Here is a 22,759-nt window from a genome sequence, read left to right on the forward strand (position 1 = left end):
ATTAAATCGGAACCATGGAATTGAAAGGGTAATTGCTTAACGCAAATATTTTTTTGAAATTTTCCTTATAAAGGTGCCTTTTGCAATGACAATATTTGAAGAAAGTTGCTGTAGATCTTACTAAAGTCCTGTATTTACACATAGCCAGCTTTATGTCGTTATCTCATTACTAAGAGCATTAGCAGCAGCAAATGATATGACAATTCTATTGTCAGAAAATGGCGATTGTGATGTACAAATGCTGCATAATAAACTTGAATCTTCTTTCACCTTGTCCCAATAGTAGGTTTTGTTTGATATCAGCGTAAGCAAAAGAATGCTGAGGGAGAGACCTCCTCTCCTCCTCCTGGCTCTGATATAATCTTTCTTTTACTAACTAATAATAATTGGTTGTATAAAACCTAATTGATATACCAAAATGTTATAATATCTGATTTAAAATGTCTTTGGCGAAAGCCCACAGGGCGACGCCGACATCAAGCGTAGCGAGATAGATCGGCTAGTATACATATATTGAAGATGTTTTTGTTTATTAAACATAGCGGCAATATATTGGGAACATAATATTTGGATCATAAAGGATTCGTAATATGATAACAAGTGTTTACTTTTCGAGTAGATGCTGATAAGGGTGATGACGTTGAAGATGGCCATCCTTGTACCATAACGACAAGATGTAGCGCTCAACTGATAGACGCACGATGGTTACGGTGATCAAGCTTGAAAAAGGAGGGGGGAAATGGAAATTGATTGCATGAGCATCCGCTTTTCTTTCATCCTTATCATCTATCACAATGTGAATTTGCTCGATTTGCATAGCATCATGTCAACCCAGAAGGTATGTCCATGTAGCATAGCACGTTCTGCTGCCACGAAACTCGGTATATCAGCCTTCTCTCGATGATTTGCCAGACTGATCTGTACACATTGATACACGGCACACTGCTGTATCAATTGCATTATCCAAATAATCAAATGACAGCACACTGCTAGTGCTTACTCATTCACAAAATGCTACTGTAAAGATGCTACAAAACCATCTACAACTTTTTGAATGGGTCATTTTAATCAGGCACAATCTTTGCAAAGATAAATGCTCTTTCCATTTGACACTCTATAACGAGTGAACTGACTGAAAATGTTATCAGAGTGTTTTTATATCTGAATTATTTGGCGCTGCTCAAGACAAATCAAACAACTGCACCTCTATCAGCTAGGTCAAAAAATTTCATGTACGTTGCATAGCAGCCATACTACGTCCTAGCAATGGAGAACAATTCAAAAATCAAACTTTTTCTTGGAGTATACGTTCTTTCGCAATAAAATCAAGCAAGTGTAATTATCTGGCAATAATGTCAGTCCACTGCAATTACATGTAGCTTGCCAATCAATGATTTTAAGCATTTCCAACCAACATATGCTGTGTAAAATGGCAAAAATAGCTAATAGCTTCAATAAGATGATTTAATATCTGGTGTTTCATTGTGTCACTCGCCATCTAGCCCCGCCAAAAGCATATTTATAACATTGCTAACTGATATACCACATCAAATCAATAAAGTACGGCCAAGCGTGGTTGTCACATTAGCAACTTATCGCGATCAAAGCTTCTACTGCCGTTTGGGTAGCTATAAGAGCCAAATGCAGTCCTATCCGTACATGAAGTGAGATGAGAAGATGTTGCAAGATGATGCCAATTTATGGTCGTGACTCCTACCGCACCAAAGCAATAGCAACGAAAAACGGGAGGAAACCCGAGCATCCTCATATAGATTCTTTTTAGTTTCTTCTCTTAGTCTCCCTTTCTTTCTCGCCAGCAACTTTTATACATACAATCAATACTCAACCATGTCACTTACACCCGAAATGACTCTAGGTCAGCCAAAATCTGGTAAACGTAAGCCTGGACTTCGCTTAACATCCAAGCACCTTCAGCCCGCTTCTTCCTCCTCGCCATCACCCAATTCATCCTCATCGTATCTCGGTACCTCTCAGTCCAACACTAGATTCCGAGAACAAATTGGTAATATCGTCAATGGAAATAATGGAGACAACTACAGCAGCCAGCCTGCAGAAGAGGAGGAGACCTCGCTAGCTGCTTCTTACTTGCAATCCACTTTACCACCATCAGTGTCTCAACAACATCTTCATCAACAACAGCAGCAACAACAACAAGACATAAAAAATCAAGATATCCCAGTATTGCGTGAAGCCCCTCTTCCTCCACCTTCTATAAACACAAGCCAGCAAGTACTGGAGCCTAATTCACACTTTATGGAACTAACAGCGGAGGATCTCGAGACATTATCAAGATTGGGCGAAGGTGCGGCAGGTACCGTGCGTAAAGTATTGCATAAGCCAACTCAGTTAGTCATGGCAAAGAAGGTTTGTTGCTGTTGGTTACGGGAAAAGCAAAGTTGTCTAAATGCTCTATATCGACATGATAGTCCATCTCCACTGAGCCCGACCCAGCTGTTCAGCGTCAAATTCTACGCGAGTTGGCATTCCTCAAGACGTGTGATTCGCCCTACATTGTCTCATTCTATGGTGTATTTTTAGACGATGGGGATACTACTGTTTCGTTATGTATGGAGTACTGTGAAGCTGGAAGCTTGGAGGACATTTATAAAAGAGCAAGAGATCTAGGAGGTGTCATTGGCGAGCCAGTGCTTGAGCGCATTGCAGAATCGGTAGGATCAGTGTGGTCGATTTTATGGCTAAGAGCGTTGTATTCAATGTTTGAATGTGAATAGGTCTGCAGAGGTCTCGTTTATTTGCATTCAAAAAGAGTGATCCATAGAGGTATGAGAGGACGCATGTATTCTATTTCAATATCATTTATGTAATGTATTATAAATAGATATTAAACCGTCTAATATATTGGTGACACGAAAAGGAGAGATTAAACTTTGCGATTTTGGTGTCTCTGGTGAATTGATCAATTCTGTCGCACAGACGTTTACAGGAACCCAGTACTATATGGCTGTAAGTATAAGACATATCAACATTGGGGGGCTATTTTTAACAGAAGCTCCTGAATCCATAGCCTGAGCGTATTCAGGGCAATGCCTATGCTGTACAATCCGACATCTGGTCACTGGGTTTGACCCTAATTGAAGTGTCGCAAAATAGACCTGCTCTACCACCTCCAGATCAACCTCATCTTTCCATCTTTGAGCTGCTTGACTTCATTGTGCGTCAGCCTGTGCCAGAAATTCAAGGAAGCCATATCTCGGACGAGTGTAAAAACTTTGTGGCTGTTTGGTAAGTCCCATTTAGACAAGGCTCTGCTTGCAAATGACTTACCTTTGCATAGTTTAACCAAGGATCCTAATTACCGCCCAACGCCTGCTCGTATGTTACAACACCCTTTCATCGCAAAATGGACAAATGTGCATATGGATTTAGGACAATGGGTCAAAGAAGTTTGGGGTTGGAACTAAAAAGTAAAGAAAGGGAAGATCTAATAAACATGCAACTTTTTCCTTGTGGGTTACCACATCAAATTACGCAATATTGTGGAATGTTTGTAGATATGAGAGACAGTTGCAAGAACGTGCACGTACGAACAAGATGCAATTTGCGACATATTGCCCATCATTCCAAGTGGACATAATCGAATAGCTGTATCAGCTTGTATTCTAACATTGTTGTAATAAATCGTTTATCGATTCTCAAATACAAATGCTCTTCTGCTTTCTGATTGAGCCCAGAATGGCCTAAATGTGCAGTGCATATCCTACAAGAAAAGGAAATGTTGCCTCAAGCGGCATTAGACAATTCCGTGACAAGTCTGAGCTGTGTCAGATGCTCTACAACATGTTTAATTAATCTTGTAGAGTGTTTACATACTACTAGAACAATTACATATGTTGCTTAATTATAAAGAATAATTGAGGAATATTAGCGTTATAATCGTTAAAGGGCAAAGGAGAACGGCAAGATGATGTGGTTGTCATCTGCTCTGCACCGCAGCTTATACGCAAATAAACCTGTTATTCAAACATCTTGAGAGTTTTCAAAGGAAAACATATACCAAGTCTGCGGCAACAGTGTTCATCATCAGCTTCTCCCTAATCCAAGCAAGCTCTTGCAGGAGCAAAAAGTCAGGAGCGACAGCATCAAAGTATCTTGGGTGACACAATTCTTCGTTTCTTGTAATTCCTTGATATCAAATTTCCAGCAGGCATATCGGCAATCAACAGCCATTTAATTTTTAGCCCTGGGTACAATCACAAATCAGTCGGTGGATCTAGAGGTAGAAAAACTTACCCATAACCAGAAATCTAAAGGTTTACAAAACCGTTATCGAAATACCTGTCGTTGGATTGAATGTCATCTGCCTTGCCCAGTTTGCAGTTGCCCAGCTCCCCTCCACGACCTTCGAACATAATATCTGTCTTGATACCCATGCTCTTCCGCTGTCTCCTCTAAATTGCTTTAATGGCCTCTTCTTGGCTCCTTCCATGTGATGTTGCTGTGCTTGAGCATTCCCGGAGCCTCGTATTTATCTTTTCATCATCAAAACGGATGTAGATGAATCTCGAAACTCTGTGAAGTAGGGCCCCTTCTGAAAGAGCATTAAAATCGACATCTGGCTGGTACAGGAATAGCTTTGAAACTGCTATAACAACAGGAATTGATTCTAGCAGAAAGTTACACTCCATATAGAAATCGTAATTCCGTCAAAATTGATGGTTGTTATGCCCATCGGTTTTCAAATTGATGATTGGAATTTCGTCTCATCAGTTTGATCATGTACCTCTATTGATGGCATGCCTAGGTTTTTATCAAAAGATATAATGTCGTCTTGTAAAGCGTTTTGTATAGCTGGCAAGGGTTTGCTTTGGTACGTTTTGATTTCTTGTGATTCCGCCTGTTTGAAGCACTTGGATTTGGAAGATCTCCACAGGCTATCTGAGGGATTCAGGAGGAATGAAAAGACGGGATGATCACGTATAGAATTTTGCATAGTCTTCAGCATTATGTCTTCAACAAATCGCCCACTTGCGAGCTTCTATTAATCGCCGGCTTTCAAGCTTGCGTAGATGGCCAGGAGCGTTCTTTCTTTGGAAACTTGAATAATGCATCGTCGCCGAGATCTCTTCCTTGGTTCTTTCATCTGCAGCTTTCATATCTTCCTGGCTTGACCTGATTGCATATGAAAAAAGCTAAATAAAACGCTAAACTTGCTGAGGCGTGTTCTGCTCGCATACCCTGTTTAAAAAAACAGGGCATCACTGATAAATCAACACTAAAACAGATGCTTTGAATAGGTTCTTGATGATTCTCGAGCAAAAATTCCTACTAGCACCCAGATTGAATCCGACGTATCTAAAAACATAATGCATTCTAAGACATTACAACGGCCATTCTCAGGATTGGCAAGCTCAATGATAACAAACCCCAATTCTTATCCATAAAATTAGTAGCTGTAATAAGCAAATATCTTTACCAAATGAGGGTTTGTTCAGATAGGTCAAAGTCTTTGGAGAATGAGTTGGAGAAGAAAAGAAAAGAACCCTACAAAGATTGCATTGGCCTAATAAACAAATGGGGTTCGTTGCTGGTGGAGCTTTACCAACGTATTTAACAATCTTTTTTTACGATGATGACAGCAGTTTCTCGAAAAGATTCATAACTGTGAATTTTCGAGATAGTAAGATTTTAATATACAGAAAATACAATGTGTCTACTAATACTACATCTACCAATCCTCGTCAAACAGTCCAGGAATAATGGTAGCTTCGCCCAGTTCCTGACCATGATAAGCACCACGAGCTTGCCTTGTCATAAATACCGTTCTTTCCTTTCTCTCCTTCCTCAATTCGAATTGCGGAGGTAATTCGGGTAGACTGAAATAACTAGGCGGTTGCTCTTCAGAGGAGTTTGGACTCGTCAATGCAGCTGTCAAGGGTCCAATCAGTTCGCTGGGTAGTCCCTGAGGCGCTGGAGGCTCCTCTAGCTCTGGATCAAAGAACAGAGGACATTCAGTGGACTGGCGATAATGTTGGATGGCGGTTAAATCTGGGATGCGAAGTAGTTGATCGTAGGGTAAGTTGGCAATAGTGATAGGAATAGCGAATTCATTGACATGGCTTGTTTTAAACAAATGCCCTTGCTCGATGGTGACTTGAAAGCAAAGATCATAGTGAACTCGAGTATGGCGCGATAAGAAGGAGGGTGACACAAGTCGAGTGGGGACATCGAATTTGATGGTTTCTGATAGTTGAGTCAGATCAGATGTAGACGGAAGTGTTACTGCATCTTGGATCACAGTCCTGATGTTCTCTCGGAATGCTGTGCCTTGTTGAACCAGCATCTTGCCTTCATGATGCTTACGGAATCGATAAACGAGGCTTGTAATCTTTGAGTCTGAATGGAGGATCATCATGTTGAGCTGCATTTTGAATGGTTCATCCGGGCAATAGGTTTGTTTGTATAGTTTTGCCTGTACTTCGGCTAAAGCTTGTTTCTTGTCCTTCATGAGTGTCGTTTTGTATACCCATTCCTTGTCTGTTGGCAAAGAATTAGCCTCTCCCGAGAAGGCATACACGTCTGCAACAACTTACCCGCAATCGATACAATGATGGGTCTATAAGGTGTAATGTATTCTCTGCTCTTTAATCCGGATTGAAGAGCGGGTCCATCTGCTTGTGCTGTCCAAATATAACGGATACCAAAACCAGCAGGCTCTTCCATTGAAGGAGGATAGTTGACATTTGGAAACTGCCATGAATCCGGTCAGGACTATGCCAAGCGCTCTATCCAGCCTATTACGTACCTTTAATGCAAATGGATATTCATAGTGCCCAGGCTCGATTTCGTCCCAAGCGCATTGCGAATAAGCTAAAGCATTAGAGTTAATCTTTGTGTACCGATGCCATCACGTCATTTTTAGTGTTGTGTAAAAGTGCTACATACGGGAAACTTCTTGGCCATGCAACTTCCATTCAGTTTCAAAGTAGGTTGTAATCATCTCATGAACCCATTCGCCTTTGCCATCCGCGCCGCCTTCATCCACTTTGACCATGGCAGCCTCCTCTGCGCGAAACTACAGACATCATGCCATGTTACACACATTAATCCCACTCAACAAACACATGCGCCTTTACCTTGATTCTAATTCTCATAACATGGATACGCTCGCATAGATTCAACACTACTTTTCCTCGAACGATGCGGTTGGGGCGTACAATGACATGGTTGCCACCGTCAAATTCAATCGTCAACATGGACGAGTGGGAGTTGGCGACACTTTCCCTTCTCTGAGCTGTGCTGTTTCTTCTACTATCCTGTCTGTTGGAGCTCGTGCTGCTACGATTGGATGATTGGTCATTGTGCACTGGATTCTGTCCGTTCAGAAAAGATCCAAATGAGGGTGCACTTGAGGATAGTTGAGATTGCGAATTTCGTCGCTCTGACATTGACATTGGACGGTTGACAGACAGCAGATCTTGAGGTGGATTCAAGTGTGTGGGGTGCGTGGGCGAGTGAGATTCTGGTGGTGGCATGGGGATCGAGCTGGAGGACAAGGAAGGTCTATGTCTGGATGATGAGTGGTTGCTTGAACTCGACATTGAGGCAGCGAGAGATGAGAAAGAAGAAAAGAAGAGAAAAAGAAAAAACTCAAAATGTGAAACGCCAATTAAATACAATTTTTTGTTTCAAATCGTCATATTACACTATGGATAGATCCATGGCTTTTTTAATTTTCAACAGTATGCTAATTTTCCAGTTATCTAACTTGGTCATTTGGTCAAATTCAAACACTTTCTGGCTAAACAGGTCCTGATCGTTGTTCTCGATACAGCCCAAAATGCCTAATAAGAATTGATATTCTCGGGTATTTTCAAACGATAAATCCACGGCACAGTATTTATCGAGTAGTTGATGGCATTTCACAGTGTCCTACATATGCAATGAGTATAGCGCGCTACAAGAAACCGCAGAGTACAACTCACCCCAATGCACATGGAGCATAGCCCTGCTTTCAAAAAGTACTCTTTTATCGACCATTTCGTCAACTGGTTGTCCATTGAATCTGTGGCTACTCGCTCAAAGTTGTCAATGGCCACAGTGTATTGTTCTAGTTGAGCTGCAAAGTGTGCCACCTTTAGCAGACATTTGTTGATCATCCTATTGTACGGTTTCAGCAAACACAATTTATGCAGAACCCACAACACAACTTACGCTGGTGAATCATCGGCCATGTAGAGGTTGGCTGCTTGCTCCCAGTTGTCTTTGGCTCCATTCAGATCAATGATTTCAGATTCATAGATTTCGGCTATTTCCTGATGATGCTTTGCTGCATTTCTGAAATTGGCTGATTCCTTGTCCACTTGAATGGCACATTGCAATGCATCTATGGCAGCTGCAGAGGCGAGATGGACCGCTGTCAGCCACAAGAGAGACGGTATTCGTGTGCAAGCTCACATACCTCGGGCATCCATGCGTTTGAGACATTTGGCTGCGTTTTCAAATGATTTGGACGACTCGTATTGCAAATCAGGTGCGGTTTTGTACAGTTCTGCTGCCTTAAAGTATGCGTTGCCAGCATCTTGCCCTAACAACAGACGCTATCAGTGCATGGTTCAGCTCCAAGATTAGAAAAATAAACAAACATCTTTGCGCCAGCTTAAACGTGTTTCCAGCCTTCTCGTATATTTCAGCTGCATCTTCTTGCTTGTTGGTGGAATTAAACCAGGTCCAGCTATTTAACTTCTTTTCGGCTTGCAAGATCAAGTCGTGTGCCTGATGTTCAGACATTTAGCTGCGTGTGTGTGGAGAGATAAGAAAAGGTAAAAAGAAAAATGAAAGAAAGAGAGGAGAATTTTTTTATGATGTTACAAGTTGAAACGATGATTGGAATCAATGGAGAAGAGTGTATGCGGTGCGTCATGCGCTTGTATTTTTTTGTGTGATCCTGGACTGGGTCTTTTGTGTGTGTGTGTGTGTGTGTGTGTCCAATGTGTGTGGGGGAGGGCGCCATCTAGATCTCGATAAATGGGATTTCAATCACATAGAATAATACGCAAAAGTAGACAGAACAAGCCACCTACAGCCATCAACAAATCATTTCACACAATACCATTCGGCATAATTGGATGGATCAGAGTACGTGGTGATAGTAAATTTGTCAAATGTGGCAAGCTGTTTGCTGCTGTGATGCTTTCGTAACACGCTGCTTGTGGAAATACAACACCAAACAAGATTATAATGTATTCTGCAACAACAAAAGCATATAGTGCAACATAGATCTAAATGGCTGCATTGCTGTGAGCCCCACACACACACAGATAAACTGAATACACCACAACGAAAGGTGCAAACAAACAAACAGTTGATGCGACCTAATTTGTCATTGATGTACTACTAATAGATAGCCAAACTGGACACTGCACGGACAGCTGACATGATTGCAGATAAGTTTATCTTTACCCAAGCATTCAACTCGACAATAAATAAGCATGAGCTTCAAGTTTTTGTTTAGTATTTGAGAACATTCTAAAACAGTTGTTATCTGTATACAATGTATAAGTCATGTAAATAAGATAAACAAAGTGTGTAAAGGCTTACCAAATAGCTGAATGTAATGACAAATCCAGCCATAAGCAGTTTAAGGTATTGTGGTTTCTTCAGTAGCGACGACCACGTTTGGAGCTTGGATCCGTCAGCAGTAGCAAAGGAGACTGCCCAAATCTGTAACTACTGCTCTCTGAAGGACCCTGTAAGCTTCAACTTGACCTCGGAAATCACAAAAGGACCCTTTATAAACAGCCTGTAATAGTGGGTATGACTTTTCTATCATGATTTGCAACTTTATAAACGGGATCAGCTCATAGAAAGGCTTATAGCAAACTTGCATTGCCTCTTCCTACTCGCAAATATGCAAAACACAGCCAGATCTGAATGTATTTGAGCCGTGTTTTCTCGTTTTAAAAGTTGATTTAGGCTGCCAGAATAACACCAGACAGTTGCTCTGATCTGGCTCTAGCTTTCTGGCGCCTTTGCTCGACTTTTTTGAGATCGTCGAAAATCGACCAAAAACCATGAGGTATTCCTCATAAAAATCATTGAAAATCAAACAATCGCGTTTTTGGCCTCAAAAATAAAGAATTTTACTAAGGCATATGTATACTCAAAATGTTTGTATCGGTCCCAAGCAACCCCTGACACTTTGTTTGTGAGACTTTTATATATAAAACCTCAACATTTTCAGTCAAAACCTCATTTTGTATTTTTTTTTTGTAGGGGAAAAACCTCATTTTGTATTTTCCAAAATTGCTCAAAAAGTTTATTCAAAGCATCTTTTATAATTAGCAACATCGGATGCGCCTCGAAAAGTACTCATAGAAAGCTTAAAAGTTCTTTTTTTTTTTTTTGTAGGGGAGTCGAGCTCCAGGTTTTATTTAAAGTCCTTTAAATGTCATACTGAGGGATAGAAAAGACTGTTGGTGGACCCAATGTCTGCAATGAAGGGGAATAAGAAATTTTGAACTAAGTTGGGAAAGAAATCTACTACTAATAAGGTGCGAAACCTAGAGCCAATGCAATCTTGCGGAAATCGTCAAAAATAGAGAATGGATAAGAATACAAAACACCAAACGAGGACATCAGTACTACGTCAAAAATTCAGACAACTTGCGTTCACCAGGATTTGAACCGGGGATCCTCCCGTTGGCATACGGGAGTTCTACCACTTCGCCCTACCACCAGGGACAGCTTAAAAGTTCACGGGATGGTCATACATTTTATATAGTCGAATCTGTCAAAATAGTTCAATCAAGTCGAAAAATGAATCAAAATGAACAAATCGAGAGACGAAAATATTAAGCGGAGATTAAATAATTTGGCTAGTGAAGTGAATGCCATGCTCACTGCGAGGGCAAACAACGATGCTTTTTGAGGCCCCTAATAAGGATAGGATTGCAAATCGAAGACTAGCTATAGCTTAGCCTGGCTGCATTAGCTTCAAGTTTGTTATGCAGCTTCACTTATGGGTACCGCAAATTTCCGCTACAACATTTGTAAACTAAATTTCTTTTTTAGGGCATAGACGTGTTAAGCGACCTTGAATTATGTTTTTTTATATATGATTGATGATAATAATATAGGCAATGTTATTATAATATAAAAGTGCAAATTGACTTGTTTAGTATCAGTTCTTTGTTACTTCAAGTTTGGTGATTTATTAACAAAAGGAGATAGTGAATCTATGTAATAAACATCTCGATAATCTGTCGACTTCTAATTTTCATTTTAAATGTCTAATAAATGTCTAATATATCTCGTTCATGCACGTCGTTTATATTATTACAGTTGTCGTTCAAACCTCTTTTACAGATCAAAACCTAGTTTCTATTTTTTTTTGCTCTTTGCAGAAAAGAAGGTATCCATCTTGGCTTGCTTTGCACCCGAGTTTGAAGCAAATGCATGTAGCGCATTCTCAAACTGAAACGGTGTGATGCCAGTTCTTGTATTGACATGAACAAAATGGACGCCAAGCTTGCACACCTCTCGATTTCTGCTTTCATCGTCGAAAAAGAGCATATCGCTGCACGAAATGCCTGATTTCTCGGATAGAGACTTGAAATGCTTTAGTTTACTGCCGGGATAGATCTCGAGATAATCCACGTTCTCCACCAGTGTCGTATTGTTAAGCCCAGGAATACGCAAAAGTCCAATAGCTTTCTTTGCCCTGTCAATAATTTCAGAACCTCATATATATGTGGATCGAGGCCGTTCATACGTTACCATTCAGGAGTCTGCGTTCTGGATGCAATTCCAATTTGAGTGTCAGGAAATGACTTAATAAGTGCAATGATATCCGCTGTATGCTCAAAAAATCCGAGGTATTCTCCTGTTCTGAATGTACAGCATTATGTTGGTATTCTGACATACTATGCCATTTACATGTTTGCTTACGGGTTTATTACTGAATTTGTTGATTCATCATAAACATAAGGTGGCCCTACAAATACACATGGCGATTAGAATATGATACGAAATGGCAATACCTATGATTCGCATTACCATTTGTACAGTCGATCCTATCATCATTGGTTAGATAAATGTATTTACATCATCCAAAGCTGCATTATCGTTACCAATCTGGCCATAGTGTGTAATCCAAGTCAAATACAATCATTTTGGGAAACTTGGAAGGCATCTTTTTCAGCATGGATTTGGTCATTTTGCAACTGTTAAAGAAGTCGTTTAAAGAAACAATTCAATACTATGAATGTCTGTATTTATGGCTAGCCCGCAGTCATGATAAGCCCCAAAAATACGTAGTTTACTACTGCGGTGTATGCAAATGCCCACTTTGTGACACTAAAATCGATGAGATTGGCAGGAATTTTGAGTGTTTGTGCTTGATAGAGAGATATGGATCATCCACGTACTAAGAAAAGACTTGGCATCCTAGGCCAGTAGGCGTGCTCTGGCATAGATTATGGACAACATCAATTGGTGAGACGATCTGCGTCATCTTGCTTGCTAAATCACCAACATTCAGATCTCAATTGTAACACATGCTTCATTGTATGCGGTAGCCAGGGATGGAATATTTGAAAATATCAGTATTTGCTCATGTGAAAATAATCCATCTATGGTAACTACCACCTATGTTATGTAAGCTGTACCAATGCCGACTATATGTTCGTCCATGCTTAATGATACATAGATTGACTCATTCATATGTGGTCTAAATCATGGATGACCAAATCTTTTATGCATGCACTTGGCTGCTGGCAAACTTGTGCATATATTACATGCCAGAAACGGCAATGATTGACAACGACAATGCACCATTGCGATTATTTATCGTGATAAAATAGCGTTTTTTTTTTATTGGTCAAGTATTTACAATGGTTGGAAAGAGAGTTGAATAAGAAAGTAAAGAGTATTATATATATTACAAGGTAGAGCAAGTTCTAGAGAGGCTGAAAAGTATACAGGGGTTGGATTAGTAGCCAACACCGATCATGATACCGTAGCCGAGGGTAAAGATGAGCACAGTGACAACAATACTAACAGGGACACCAACAATCAAAAAGTCCTTGGTTTTCAAGTAGGGTTTGCCAGTTTGGTCCTCCATCATGATAGCAGACATGTTGGGATAGCCAGAGACAGGAAGACCCATGCCTGCAGAACAAGCCAAACCAGCGCCCATAACCAGCAAATTGGGATGGGGTACAGGCAAGCTTTGACCGACTTGTTGAACGATAGGGACAATGATAAGGGCAGCAACCGTATGAGAGACAAAGGTGGAGAACACCAAGATCAAGAATGCAAAGATGGCGAGGATAGCAATGGGTTCCAAATGCTCAACGCCATCCTTGATACGAAGGGCAATATCTTGCAACAAGCCAGACGAGGTGACAGCATTACCAAGGGCCATACCACCTTGAGCCAAGACGACAACAGACCAAAGGAAAGCATGCAGATCATCCTTACCAAGGATGCCAGTACCAAAAAAGACAAACAAAGGAATAGTGGCAATAATACCAGTGTCACCAATAGCGTATTCAATGGATGATTCAGCACACCAGAGAGCGATAGTCAAAATGGTGACAGCCATGACAAAGACTTGAGTCATGTTGACCCTGTCGCGAGTGGGCTTAACTCTGTTCAAGTGAGGGACGGCTCTGTCGGGTCTGTAGACGAGCAACAAGATGCCCCAGCAAACCAAGACACTAAGAATGGAAATAGGGAGAGCAACGCCAAACCAGATGCCCCAACCAGGGTTAGGGTTCATGTACTGAAGGGTAACAATGTTTTGAGGGGAAGAGATAGGAGAGGTCATGCCACCGATACAACTGGCCAATGCAATACCAAGCAAGAGACAGGGTGCAACAGTAGAGCCATTGGGCAAGGTACGCAAAATAGGGTTGATCAATGAGAAACAGAGAACAGGAGTAGCTACATTTGATATCCACATGCATAAGAAGGCTGCAACAGACATGATAGCTAACAAGACCCAGCGAGGACGGGTACCAGCACGAGAGAGTACATGAGAAGCAAATGCCTTGGCAATGCCGTATTTTGAGAGTGCAGCAGCAAGAGAGAAACCGCCCAGTAACATCATGATAGTGCCACTGAACATGGATTGGAAAACAGCTTTGGAAGCAGCCTTTGCAGCCATTTGAGTGCCGTCAGCATTGCGCATGATGCCTAAAGGCACAACCAAAAATGGAATCATAAGAGAGGTGGCGTACAGAGGAATGGCTTCAGTAGCCCACATCACGGCAGCAAAGATAAGCAGAGCAAAGCAGTAGTTTTCTTGACGATTGCCAAAAATGTTCACGTTGAGCAAGATGACAAACAAGACGACGGAGAATAAGAAAGCGATGATAGTGTTGAGTAACTCGGAGCGAATCTTGCGGTTTGTAAAAGGGATTGTGTAGCATTTCTCGGGTTTGCTTTCCTTGACATGGGCATCGAGAGTCTTGCGCTCTTGGCCAACCATATCCTTCCAGACAGTGTTACGATCGTAGGTAATTTGATCACGCAAGTGTGTCTTCATTTGACGGACAGCCAAAGCAACATGGCCACTGCAAAAGGCGTCTGCATAAATGCGTTCGACTCTTTCAATTTGGGCGCGGAGAGCTTCCACGGTCTGAGGCATGAAGGGTCTAGAATCAAGCACCATCTTCTTGAGGTATTGTGATCTCAGGTCGGCATCCAGGACCTTGTCGTGCTTTTTGAGGATCTTCTCAAAAGCCATACGGTTCAATTCCACATAGGAATCGAGTTCGGATAAGGAGACATACAAAGAAATGAGTTGGCTTCGGAGATCAACCAGTTGCTCCACATAATCAATATGGCGAGCGTCCTTGGATTGAGTAGACATGCGAGATTCAAAGGACATTTTGCGAGTCTTTTCATCAGAAACGTTGATGACTTCCTTGATGGAGCTTTTTGCACTATGAGGTAAATTCACGGTGGAATCTAGATTGGCAAGAGGAGTGATGTAATTGGGGTATTGAGGGTCATGGTACAAGTTTTGAGTGGGCATTGAGCTCTGAAGCGTGCTGTCGAGGGCGTCGAGCCTATTGTAGAGTTCAGTTTCTTTTTGAGAGTAGAAATCAAACACTTTTTCGAGTTGCAAGTCGAGTTGAGTCAGGAATTTGTCTTGGTTTTGGATATCGGATGAGAGTTCCTTCTCGGGATCAATAGCATTATTTACAGCATCCACTCGCTCTTTCTCAATCTGAAAGATGAGCTTCTTCAATTGATCGTAACTATTCATTTTGTTAAGAAAACATGTATTAGAACAAAAAACAGGCAATATAAAGGGGATTGCAGGTAGCTTGCTTCCTTTTATTTCATCTTAGTTACTTACGCTACATAGTGGTCGATCCAATCAGGTACTGCATTAAATTGCAGCGAATGTGAGAACTTCATGATAGAGGATTAAGGAGGTTATATGCGAAAGATACGGAAGTAAAAGAAGAAATCGTTGTTTAATATAAAATCGATCAAGGGATTAAGAAAAGAACTGTTTGTTAATTGAAGGGTTATTTTCTCGCTCCATTTTATGTTGATGTGGGGGTTCAATGGAGTCTAAAAGAACGATCAAATTCAAAGGGACCTAAAAGCTCCGGGTTGCACAGTGTAACTACACTTGCCTTTAAATTGTACGCTGTGATTGGCTTAAACAGCACCTCACACGACACCACGTGTGGTACCAGAGCTATTTTTGATTCGTTAGAACCAATAGCAATCATCATTACTTTGGCTGATCTAGATACAGTTATTACTCTCTGAATTAGGCCCTGTGCCTTGATTAAACTTTCTTGGTTCAACGGCGAAGCATCTCTACCATCCGAGCCTTCAAAAATTTGAGAGAAAAAGCTGGGTTTTTCTAATAGAAACTTCAACATTGGATGGCAAACGTATAATTGGAGCAACTTATCAACATGTTGTGAGGGAAAAAAAAAGAATTTTTTGTAAGAGGGGAACGTGTTTTGTTCAGAAACCATAGAAGATACGACATGGCAGAGAAATACCTTCGCCAATCAATGTATGCACGTGTGGAAGAAGTGAAAAGTCAATGGAACATGGATGACTCCGAAGTCAGGTCCTGCCCTTTGTTAGTGGTGATACAAAGCCAAGTAAAAAGGGAATCATAGATCCATAAACAATAAGGAGATAGAACCTTTTTTAGGCTGAAATCATCTGGAAACAGGAAATAAGTACATAATTGCGCATGGGTTTACGTAAATATTATTCATTTAAAGATGGCGGTATGGTAGAAAACCATTGCCTGCAGTTGATTAAAATCCATGTGATGGGAGTAGAGTTGTTTTTGCCTATTTCGGTAAAATCAATTGGAATTATCCATCAAGAGGGGTCCTGTAAAATTAAAATCAACTACTTTTTGTGAACACACGTCTATGCATGTTGAATACTGTCATACAAAGCCAATATTAGATAGCTTGAACTTTAATGAGCGTACGTCTCTATAAATGACATCTATTTATAATGCTTAGTGAAAAGGGCCTTATCAGAGATGCGCAGGCAAATATCTAGGATCTCATCAATGCATATTGAAGTGAACTAGACTAAATTCCCATCATAGGATACCCAATTAATGGTATCCCAATCCGGCCAAGCTACCATCAATCGACAGGTGTATCATAACATAATAATGTTCCGTCCCTAGACACTTCCAAAGCCTCAAAAAGGAAAGGTGTTGCTCTGACAAGTATCTTGGTAGACTGGCACTATTAAATATAGAATGAAAGAAGAATAACATGACTAATGATAGCGCTATGTAATCTGCCATTTATTTCCCATACGCTTCAAAAGCATCTATTACTGTATTGCCTTCATAATGAAAAGGGCATTGAGTATGCCTGCCAGCCCCACCAGCCAAAATTAATTCACACCCAGGCTCAAATTCTGTTCTGGATTGGTCAAATTTTGATAATATTCGACTCGATTGAGCTGTTTTTGCAGATCGACTAAGTAAAATGTGGTGATCATCCTATGATTCTTTAAGCTCCAGTCTTTTCTATCACTCAGTATGACATTTAAAGGACTTAAAATAAAACCTGGAGCCCGTCTCCCCTACAAAAAAAAAAACGCTTCTTTAAGCTTTCTTGGAGCGCTTTTCAAGGCGCATCCAATGGTACCAAGTAATATAGATGTTTTGAATAAACTTATCAAATGATTTATGAAAATATGAAAAGAGGTTTCTGGCCAAAATGTCGAAATTTTACATATCAAAGTCCCACAAAGATGATTTCAGAGGTTGCTTTGGATCGATAGAAACATTTTGATTCAAGATATACCATAGTAAAAGTCTTCATTTTCAAGGTGAAAAACGCGATCGTTTGATTTTTGATGAAAACCATGAGGGGTACCTCATGCTTCCCTGCTAATCTTATCCGCTGCATCATCGACATGATGGGCCAAAATCTCTTGCGCATCAATGTGAATGGTTACTTTACCGAAGATGTTCCCAAGCTGCGAGGCTTAAAGCAAGGTGACCCCATTTCCTCTATTTTGTACAATTTGGCTATTGAACCCTTTCTGCGGTCTATTCTCAATGGTCCATTATACCACGGCTATCAAATGCAGTATGCAACTTACCATCCCAACTATAATGCTAATGACCCTTTAGTTCATGTGTCAAAAATCCTATGTTACGCTGACGATGCTTTTGTATTTGTTCAAGACCTTCCTAATCTGGCAAGACTCGAGTACCACTTAGATGTCGATTGCAATGCAACCAATGCCAAGATTAACTACAACAAGGTCGAAGCTATCTCGCTCTCTGGTCAAAACACATGGTCATATTGGCAAGCACGACTCTCAGAAATGAATATCGCAAAATTCACATCCAACATGGATTCCAATCCAGTGATCTATCTCGGGTTTCCTCTGCTGCAATCGGTTCAACAACGTGAAGTATTTATCGGTGGTCTTGTCGACAATCTCCGGACAGCTACCAAAATACACAGTGTAAGAAGTCTCTCCGTCGTTGGCAAAGCTACAATGCTCAACAGTTTGATCTTGTCCAAATGCTGGTATGTACTACGAGTAACTCCGTTTGCTCAAAGTAATGTCCAAGCTATCCAGTCCATTTGTACCAAGTTTCTACGAAAAGGCATCTTTCCTGTTATCCCCTGGGCCACATGGACCAAGCCGAAGCCATTAGGTGGATTAGGTGTTCTGGATGTTGCTCTGCAACAATCAGCCCTATACTTTCGTTGGGTTCAACCGCTCCTCCATCCCTCTGACTCGCTCCACATCCTAGATCTCATGCTGGTCATGCTAGTGAATAAGCAAAATCAGAGTGCGCATGTGCAGGTTCCGTTGCTCTTTCCCCTCACACAAATCACTGGTCTCACCAAACAACGCACCAACACGGTAACAATGATCTACAAATCAGTTGACCGCCTCAAACGCATCCATGAACCAGTTCACCTCAACATTGCTACCGCCTTAATCCTACCTGTCAAAGCCATTCTGCAGCCGTCTGTCACTGTCTCCAAAATGCCGATTAGGGCCACTCAGTTGCAAGTAAAGGATCTTTATCAACCCAATCCTGACCAACCTCTGCAACTCGAAGCACGAAAAGCACCAACCATCCCAGCTGACATTCGACGCGCTTGCAAGAAAATCCTGAAGCAAATCAACGAGAACAAAGTACATATCCAACCGTACTTTAACCTCATGCTACAACCCCCTCAGGATGGCACCAATCGCACAATCGACATCTCCTTTAAACCGTTCATTGACTCCTATGACTTCAACAGCCAGCAAGGACTCACTCGACAGATTTCAACCAGAACATTCCGCACAGCATGCATCGAGGCTCACACCTCCAGCATCGCCAGGTCCAACTGGAATTTCTTCTGGTCTCTGTCCCTGAGCCTTGTCCACCGTAATGTCATCTATCGCTTCCTCACCCACACCATCCCGACCAAACGCCTGCTACACTACTTTGAGGTAGCTGAGTCACCTCTCTGCCCGATCTGTGGTAACGAAGAAAATGCTGTACACTTGCTTTTCCTCTGTTCCAGTAAGGTATCCATCTGGAAAGCTATCATCTTTGAATTCCTGTGGCCAACCGTTTCGATTGGTGATGTTATCCAAGCGTGTTCCTCTCTTGACTTTGAAAACATCAAATATGTCTCCAAATCGTACACCACTGTTTACATGGTCGTACTGGTAACACTTGGCAACATTTGGCGAGCTCAAGTTCGTATGATCTTTCATTCGACTCCATTTATATGGATCGATGTGGTCCAGCAGATCAAGAACGAGCTTCTTCAACTACATGCCCAAACTGAAATTCACAAGCAATTGTAATTCTCTAATCACAATTGTCATCTATCATCTGTTCCTGTCATCTATCGCTTTATCCTAAATATAACTGAATCTCATATCAATTGCGCCCGCCTCTTGGTAGTGCCCTAGGGACCTACTTACACGGAGCAATCAATAAAAACAATTTTTAAAAAAAAGTACCTCATGCTTTTTGGTCGAATTTCGTCCATGTTTTTTAGGTCTTCAAAAAGTTGAGCAAAGATGTCAGAGAGTAAATGCTAGATGAGGGCAATGGTTTGGTGCTATTCTGGCGATTGAAAATGGCGTCTAGCTTGAGAAATTACTGCTCAAATGCATTTTAATTTCGCTATGATTTGCATATTTTTGAGCAGCAAGAGGTGATGTAGGTATGCTGTCTGTCCGTATATGAATGGATTCCATTGATATAAATGTGGAGCATTGTAAGAGAGCCAGATCCACAGCTACAAGTTGCTTACTGAAGGTTCTTACTATGCGATATCTAATACACATGCAAATGTAGCATATGCCGTAATAAACATAACTGGGATTGACGAGATCTTATGCCATATTTTCACATGGCTACGTTGTTTCCCACCAAGGCTCAGTTGTGTGGTCTCTTTGTCACATTTAAATTCGTTTTCTTAACTTTTATCCATATGTTGCTACATTAAGAAGGTGAGAGTAGTACCATTTTGACAGTTGACATTTGCTCTATTTGATCCGCTTCATCCTATGCTTCCAGCTGTTTTCTATCCCCAATTATATTTATTTCACTATTGCAAAATGCTCATTTTCGACATTCACATGCAATGAGCTCTCTCTCCCCCCATTTTCTCATAGGCGTATTTCACATGAAAGATTTTAACACCAATGTGCAAGGTAAACAAAAAAAAAAAAAAAAAAAAAAAAAAAAAAAAGATCATTTGACTCTGAAACAGGTGTAACTGGAAGCTTAATTCGGTTGTCCTTCTCTACCTCTCCTTATTCTCGCTACCAGAAATTACAATGCTCTCGATTCACCTCTCCTTCTGTTTGCATTCATCATGAGCTGTTTATTTAATTGGATGATAAGCATAGCTTCTTCTTTATTTACATCGTCTAGAACCAGTTTTCAATGATTTTTGTACCACAAAGTATGCACATTCAAATCAAGAAACAAGTGCACACCTCGGAAGACAAAGCATCGATAAGAGCACCATATAAAAATTGATGTCTTAGTCTCCATGGAATAGAACAAAACAGATTGTTTTTCGAGCCAGTACAAGCAATCTTGTGCCAACTATCATGGGTTGCTGTCAATGATATCAATCAAGTGTTTGGGCCACCATACATCACCATTATGCCCACATTCACATGGTGGGTTGATTCGTCTTCAGTATCATTCCTGTAACCTGTTTGTAATTCTTACGCCAAAAGTATTCATCTCATCATATAGAGTCAACATATTTCATAGCATAAGTTTAGGAGCTGCCCTCTTTTGGAAGGTCCCCGGATCATGCATAATCAAAACAGCTCATTTGTAGGCAAAATCGAACTAAAAAAAATTTTTACATGTAAAAGAGTAAACAAAACGACATGGATTGAAGAGAGATGAGCAAGTAAATGGTCGTTGCATAGTCAAAAAGAAGATATTCTACTATAAAGTATGCACATCATTGGAAAGCAAATTGTTTGGGGAATGCAATGGTGCTGTTTTCAGGATCCAAGGTGAGGTGAACATCGCGAAATTCATCAAAACAACACGAAACAATACGAAACTAACGCCGTGAGGTCTTTTGGTTCGAGACTTTCCACAGTGACATGGTATATAAAGAGGGAAACTTTTAGATGGATGAATACTTTACCTTTGTTCTTTTACTATTAGCGTGTAACACCCTTTCGTTTGCATGCTACTTTCTTGCTTTTACTTGTATCGCTCTCTCTTATGGCACCACTTTGTTTCTTTCAAGTCAGGTTTTTTTTTTGTTAATGGAGGTGTTTTTTTGGGGTTGCGTGCTCTGTTGTGTGTGTTCGACCCATTGGCTTACTCGTAGGTCGCCTGAGCATGTAACAGTGTCTTGGGTTGGTAGTTGGGCCTCACGCTAGGTACGCTCTCCATTTGGGAACATTTAGACTCTCACTTTCTCGTAGTTGTTCCTGTGAGTATCATTGCCATTGTAAATGGCTTTGAGAAACCAAGAAGAGTCTTTTTTTTTTATATATAAATGTGAATGAATAATGTAAATGATAATAAACTATGCTTTTAACCCTCTAAATGCCCTTCTTTTAAAGTCTTGTCATTATCAGTTTCATGTGCAATCTAAGCTACACTAGCGTTATGAGCATGAGTAATATGTGGAGTAGCATATCTCTAGCCAGTTCCTTCAGTTGGTGGTTTGCTTGATGATAGATGCAATTGATTGACATGTTGCAAGCGTAGTAATTCCAATGTGGAGTAAACTGGTAAATCCAAAATGCAATGACGTGGGTTGGCCCTTACATCAAAGGGATCCGTCCAAACAGCTATTCTAGCATGGAATTTGCTCAGCATAATTACTGTGAAGAGTAATGATTGATAATTTATTTAACGTTTGCTCTCTAAAAGAAGTTTCAACTTTAAACTCTTCACTGAGCCCAAATGTCATTGTAAAACCGTTCCATTCGAATACTACTATCTTACAATTAAGATGGCTTTGATCTCCAGAAAGTCTTCATATCGACATCTTCGATGAATCCAGCGTATAAATCTAAAATATATATACTGTAAAACATTCAAAAATATAGACAAACAAACCATATCCTTTCAAAATTTTGTAGTATTGAGAACTGAGCAAAGGTGAATAAAACCACCGGCGAAGCCGGCAATGGGGAAGGGGTTTAGCCCCTCCACCAAGAACATAATAATGCATCTAACCCAACATTGGGTAGCATTGATTTATAGGAGAGTTTTGCCGCAGTGAATCAAAAGTGCAAAGCCATGGTAATCAGGCATCTAATCCAATACTTGATAACATTGATCTATATGAGGGCTTGATCGCAGCGAAGCGAAGGTTCAAAACCATAGTATTCAGCAGTAAATTCGATTTCTCACTCCTTAAAGTAATAGTTGGTTGTTTAAGATCTACTTGATATGTCAAAATTTTATTATATCTGTTTTAAAATGTCTTCAGCGAGAGCCCGCAAGGTGTCGCCATCATTGAGCGTAGCGAGATTGCATCAAATTCAACATTTGGTGACATTGACCTATGGGGCAGTTTTACCGTAGCGAAGTGAAGGTGCAAAATCATAGTATTTAAGCAGCATATTCGGTTTTTCATTTCTTTTATTAATGAGCTTACCAACAACATAACATATCAAAATTTGCATGAATTAGTCTTACCAAAATCGATTTGCCTCCTATTCGAATTAGAAGTTGCACAGGTTGCAGAACTACCCTTCCAGTAAATTACAGCTACCAAAGATGTGCTTCTTG

General features: G+C 40.6%; 6 protein-coding genes across 6 annotated transcripts; 2 read left to right on the forward strand and 4 right to left on the reverse strand.

Moving 5' to 3' along the window:
- Nucleotides 1–1,848: 1,848 nt before the first annotated feature.
- Nucleotides 1,849–3,443, forward strand: ATC70_013412 (uncharacterized protein; the record flags this gene model as incomplete). Its single annotated transcript, XM_064832576.1, has 6 exons — nucleotides 1,849–2,385; nucleotides 2,448–2,690; nucleotides 2,754–2,802; nucleotides 2,861–2,985; nucleotides 3,047–3,264; nucleotides 3,317–3,443. 6 exons carry the CDS (start codon nucleotides 1,849–1,851, stop codon nucleotides 3,441–3,443), a joined length of 1,299 nt encoding a protein of 432 aa, XP_064678835.1.
- Nucleotides 3,444–5,707: 2,264 nt separating this feature from the next.
- Nucleotides 5,708–7,580, reverse strand: ATC70_013413 (uncharacterized protein; the record flags this gene model as incomplete). The annotated part of the gene is made up of 5 exons (XM_064832577.1): nucleotides 5,708–6,516; nucleotides 6,573–6,729; nucleotides 6,785–6,849; nucleotides 6,925–7,054; nucleotides 7,116–7,580. The coding sequence occupies 5 exons, from the start codon at nucleotides 7,578–7,580 to the stop codon at nucleotides 5,708–5,710; spliced, it is 1,626 nt and encodes a 541-aa protein (XP_064678836.1).
- A 100-nt stretch (nucleotides 7,581–7,680) lies between these two features.
- On the reverse strand, nucleotides 7,681–8,769 carry ATC70_013414 (uncharacterized protein; the record flags this gene model as incomplete). Its single annotated transcript, XM_064832578.1, has 5 exons — nucleotides 7,681–7,911; nucleotides 7,965–8,139; nucleotides 8,194–8,374; nucleotides 8,441–8,566; nucleotides 8,625–8,769. 5 exons carry the CDS (start codon nucleotides 8,767–8,769, stop codon nucleotides 7,681–7,683), a joined length of 858 nt encoding a protein of 285 aa, XP_064678837.1.
- Nucleotides 8,770–11,361: 2,592 nt separating this feature from the next.
- Nucleotides 11,362–12,196, reverse strand: ATC70_013415 (uncharacterized protein; the record flags this gene model as incomplete). Its single annotated transcript, XM_064832579.1, has 5 exons — nucleotides 11,362–11,701; nucleotides 11,758–11,868; nucleotides 11,929–11,974; nucleotides 12,037–12,053; nucleotides 12,111–12,196. 5 exons carry the CDS (start codon nucleotides 12,194–12,196, stop codon nucleotides 11,362–11,364), a joined length of 600 nt encoding a protein of 199 aa, XP_064678838.1.
- Nucleotides 12,197–12,970: 774 nt separating this feature from the next.
- On the reverse strand, nucleotides 12,971–15,411 carry ATC70_013416 (uncharacterized protein; the record flags this gene model as incomplete). The annotated part of the gene is made up of 2 exons (XM_064832580.1): nucleotides 12,971–15,248; nucleotides 15,350–15,411. 2 exons carry the CDS (start codon nucleotides 15,409–15,411, stop codon nucleotides 12,971–12,973), a joined length of 2,340 nt encoding a protein of 779 aa, XP_064678839.1.
- Nucleotides 15,412–17,415: 2,004 nt separating this feature from the next.
- ATC70_013417 (uncharacterized protein) lies at nucleotides 17,416–19,329 on the forward strand (the record flags this gene model as incomplete). Its single annotated transcript, XM_064832581.1, has 1 exon — nucleotides 17,416–19,329. The coding sequence occupies one exon, from the start codon at nucleotides 17,416–17,418 to the stop codon at nucleotides 19,327–19,329; it is 1,914 nt and encodes a 637-aa protein (XP_064678840.1).
- Between the last annotated feature and the right edge of the window lie 3,430 nt (nucleotides 19,330–22,759).

This window comes from Mucor velutinosus, assembly GCF_035048745.1.
Source record: "Mucor velutinosus strain NIH1002 chromosome Unknown tig00001575, whole genome shotgun sequence".
NCBI classification, from domain to species: Eukaryota; Fungi; Mucoromycota; class Mucoromycetes; order Mucorales; family Mucoraceae; genus Mucor; species Mucor velutinosus.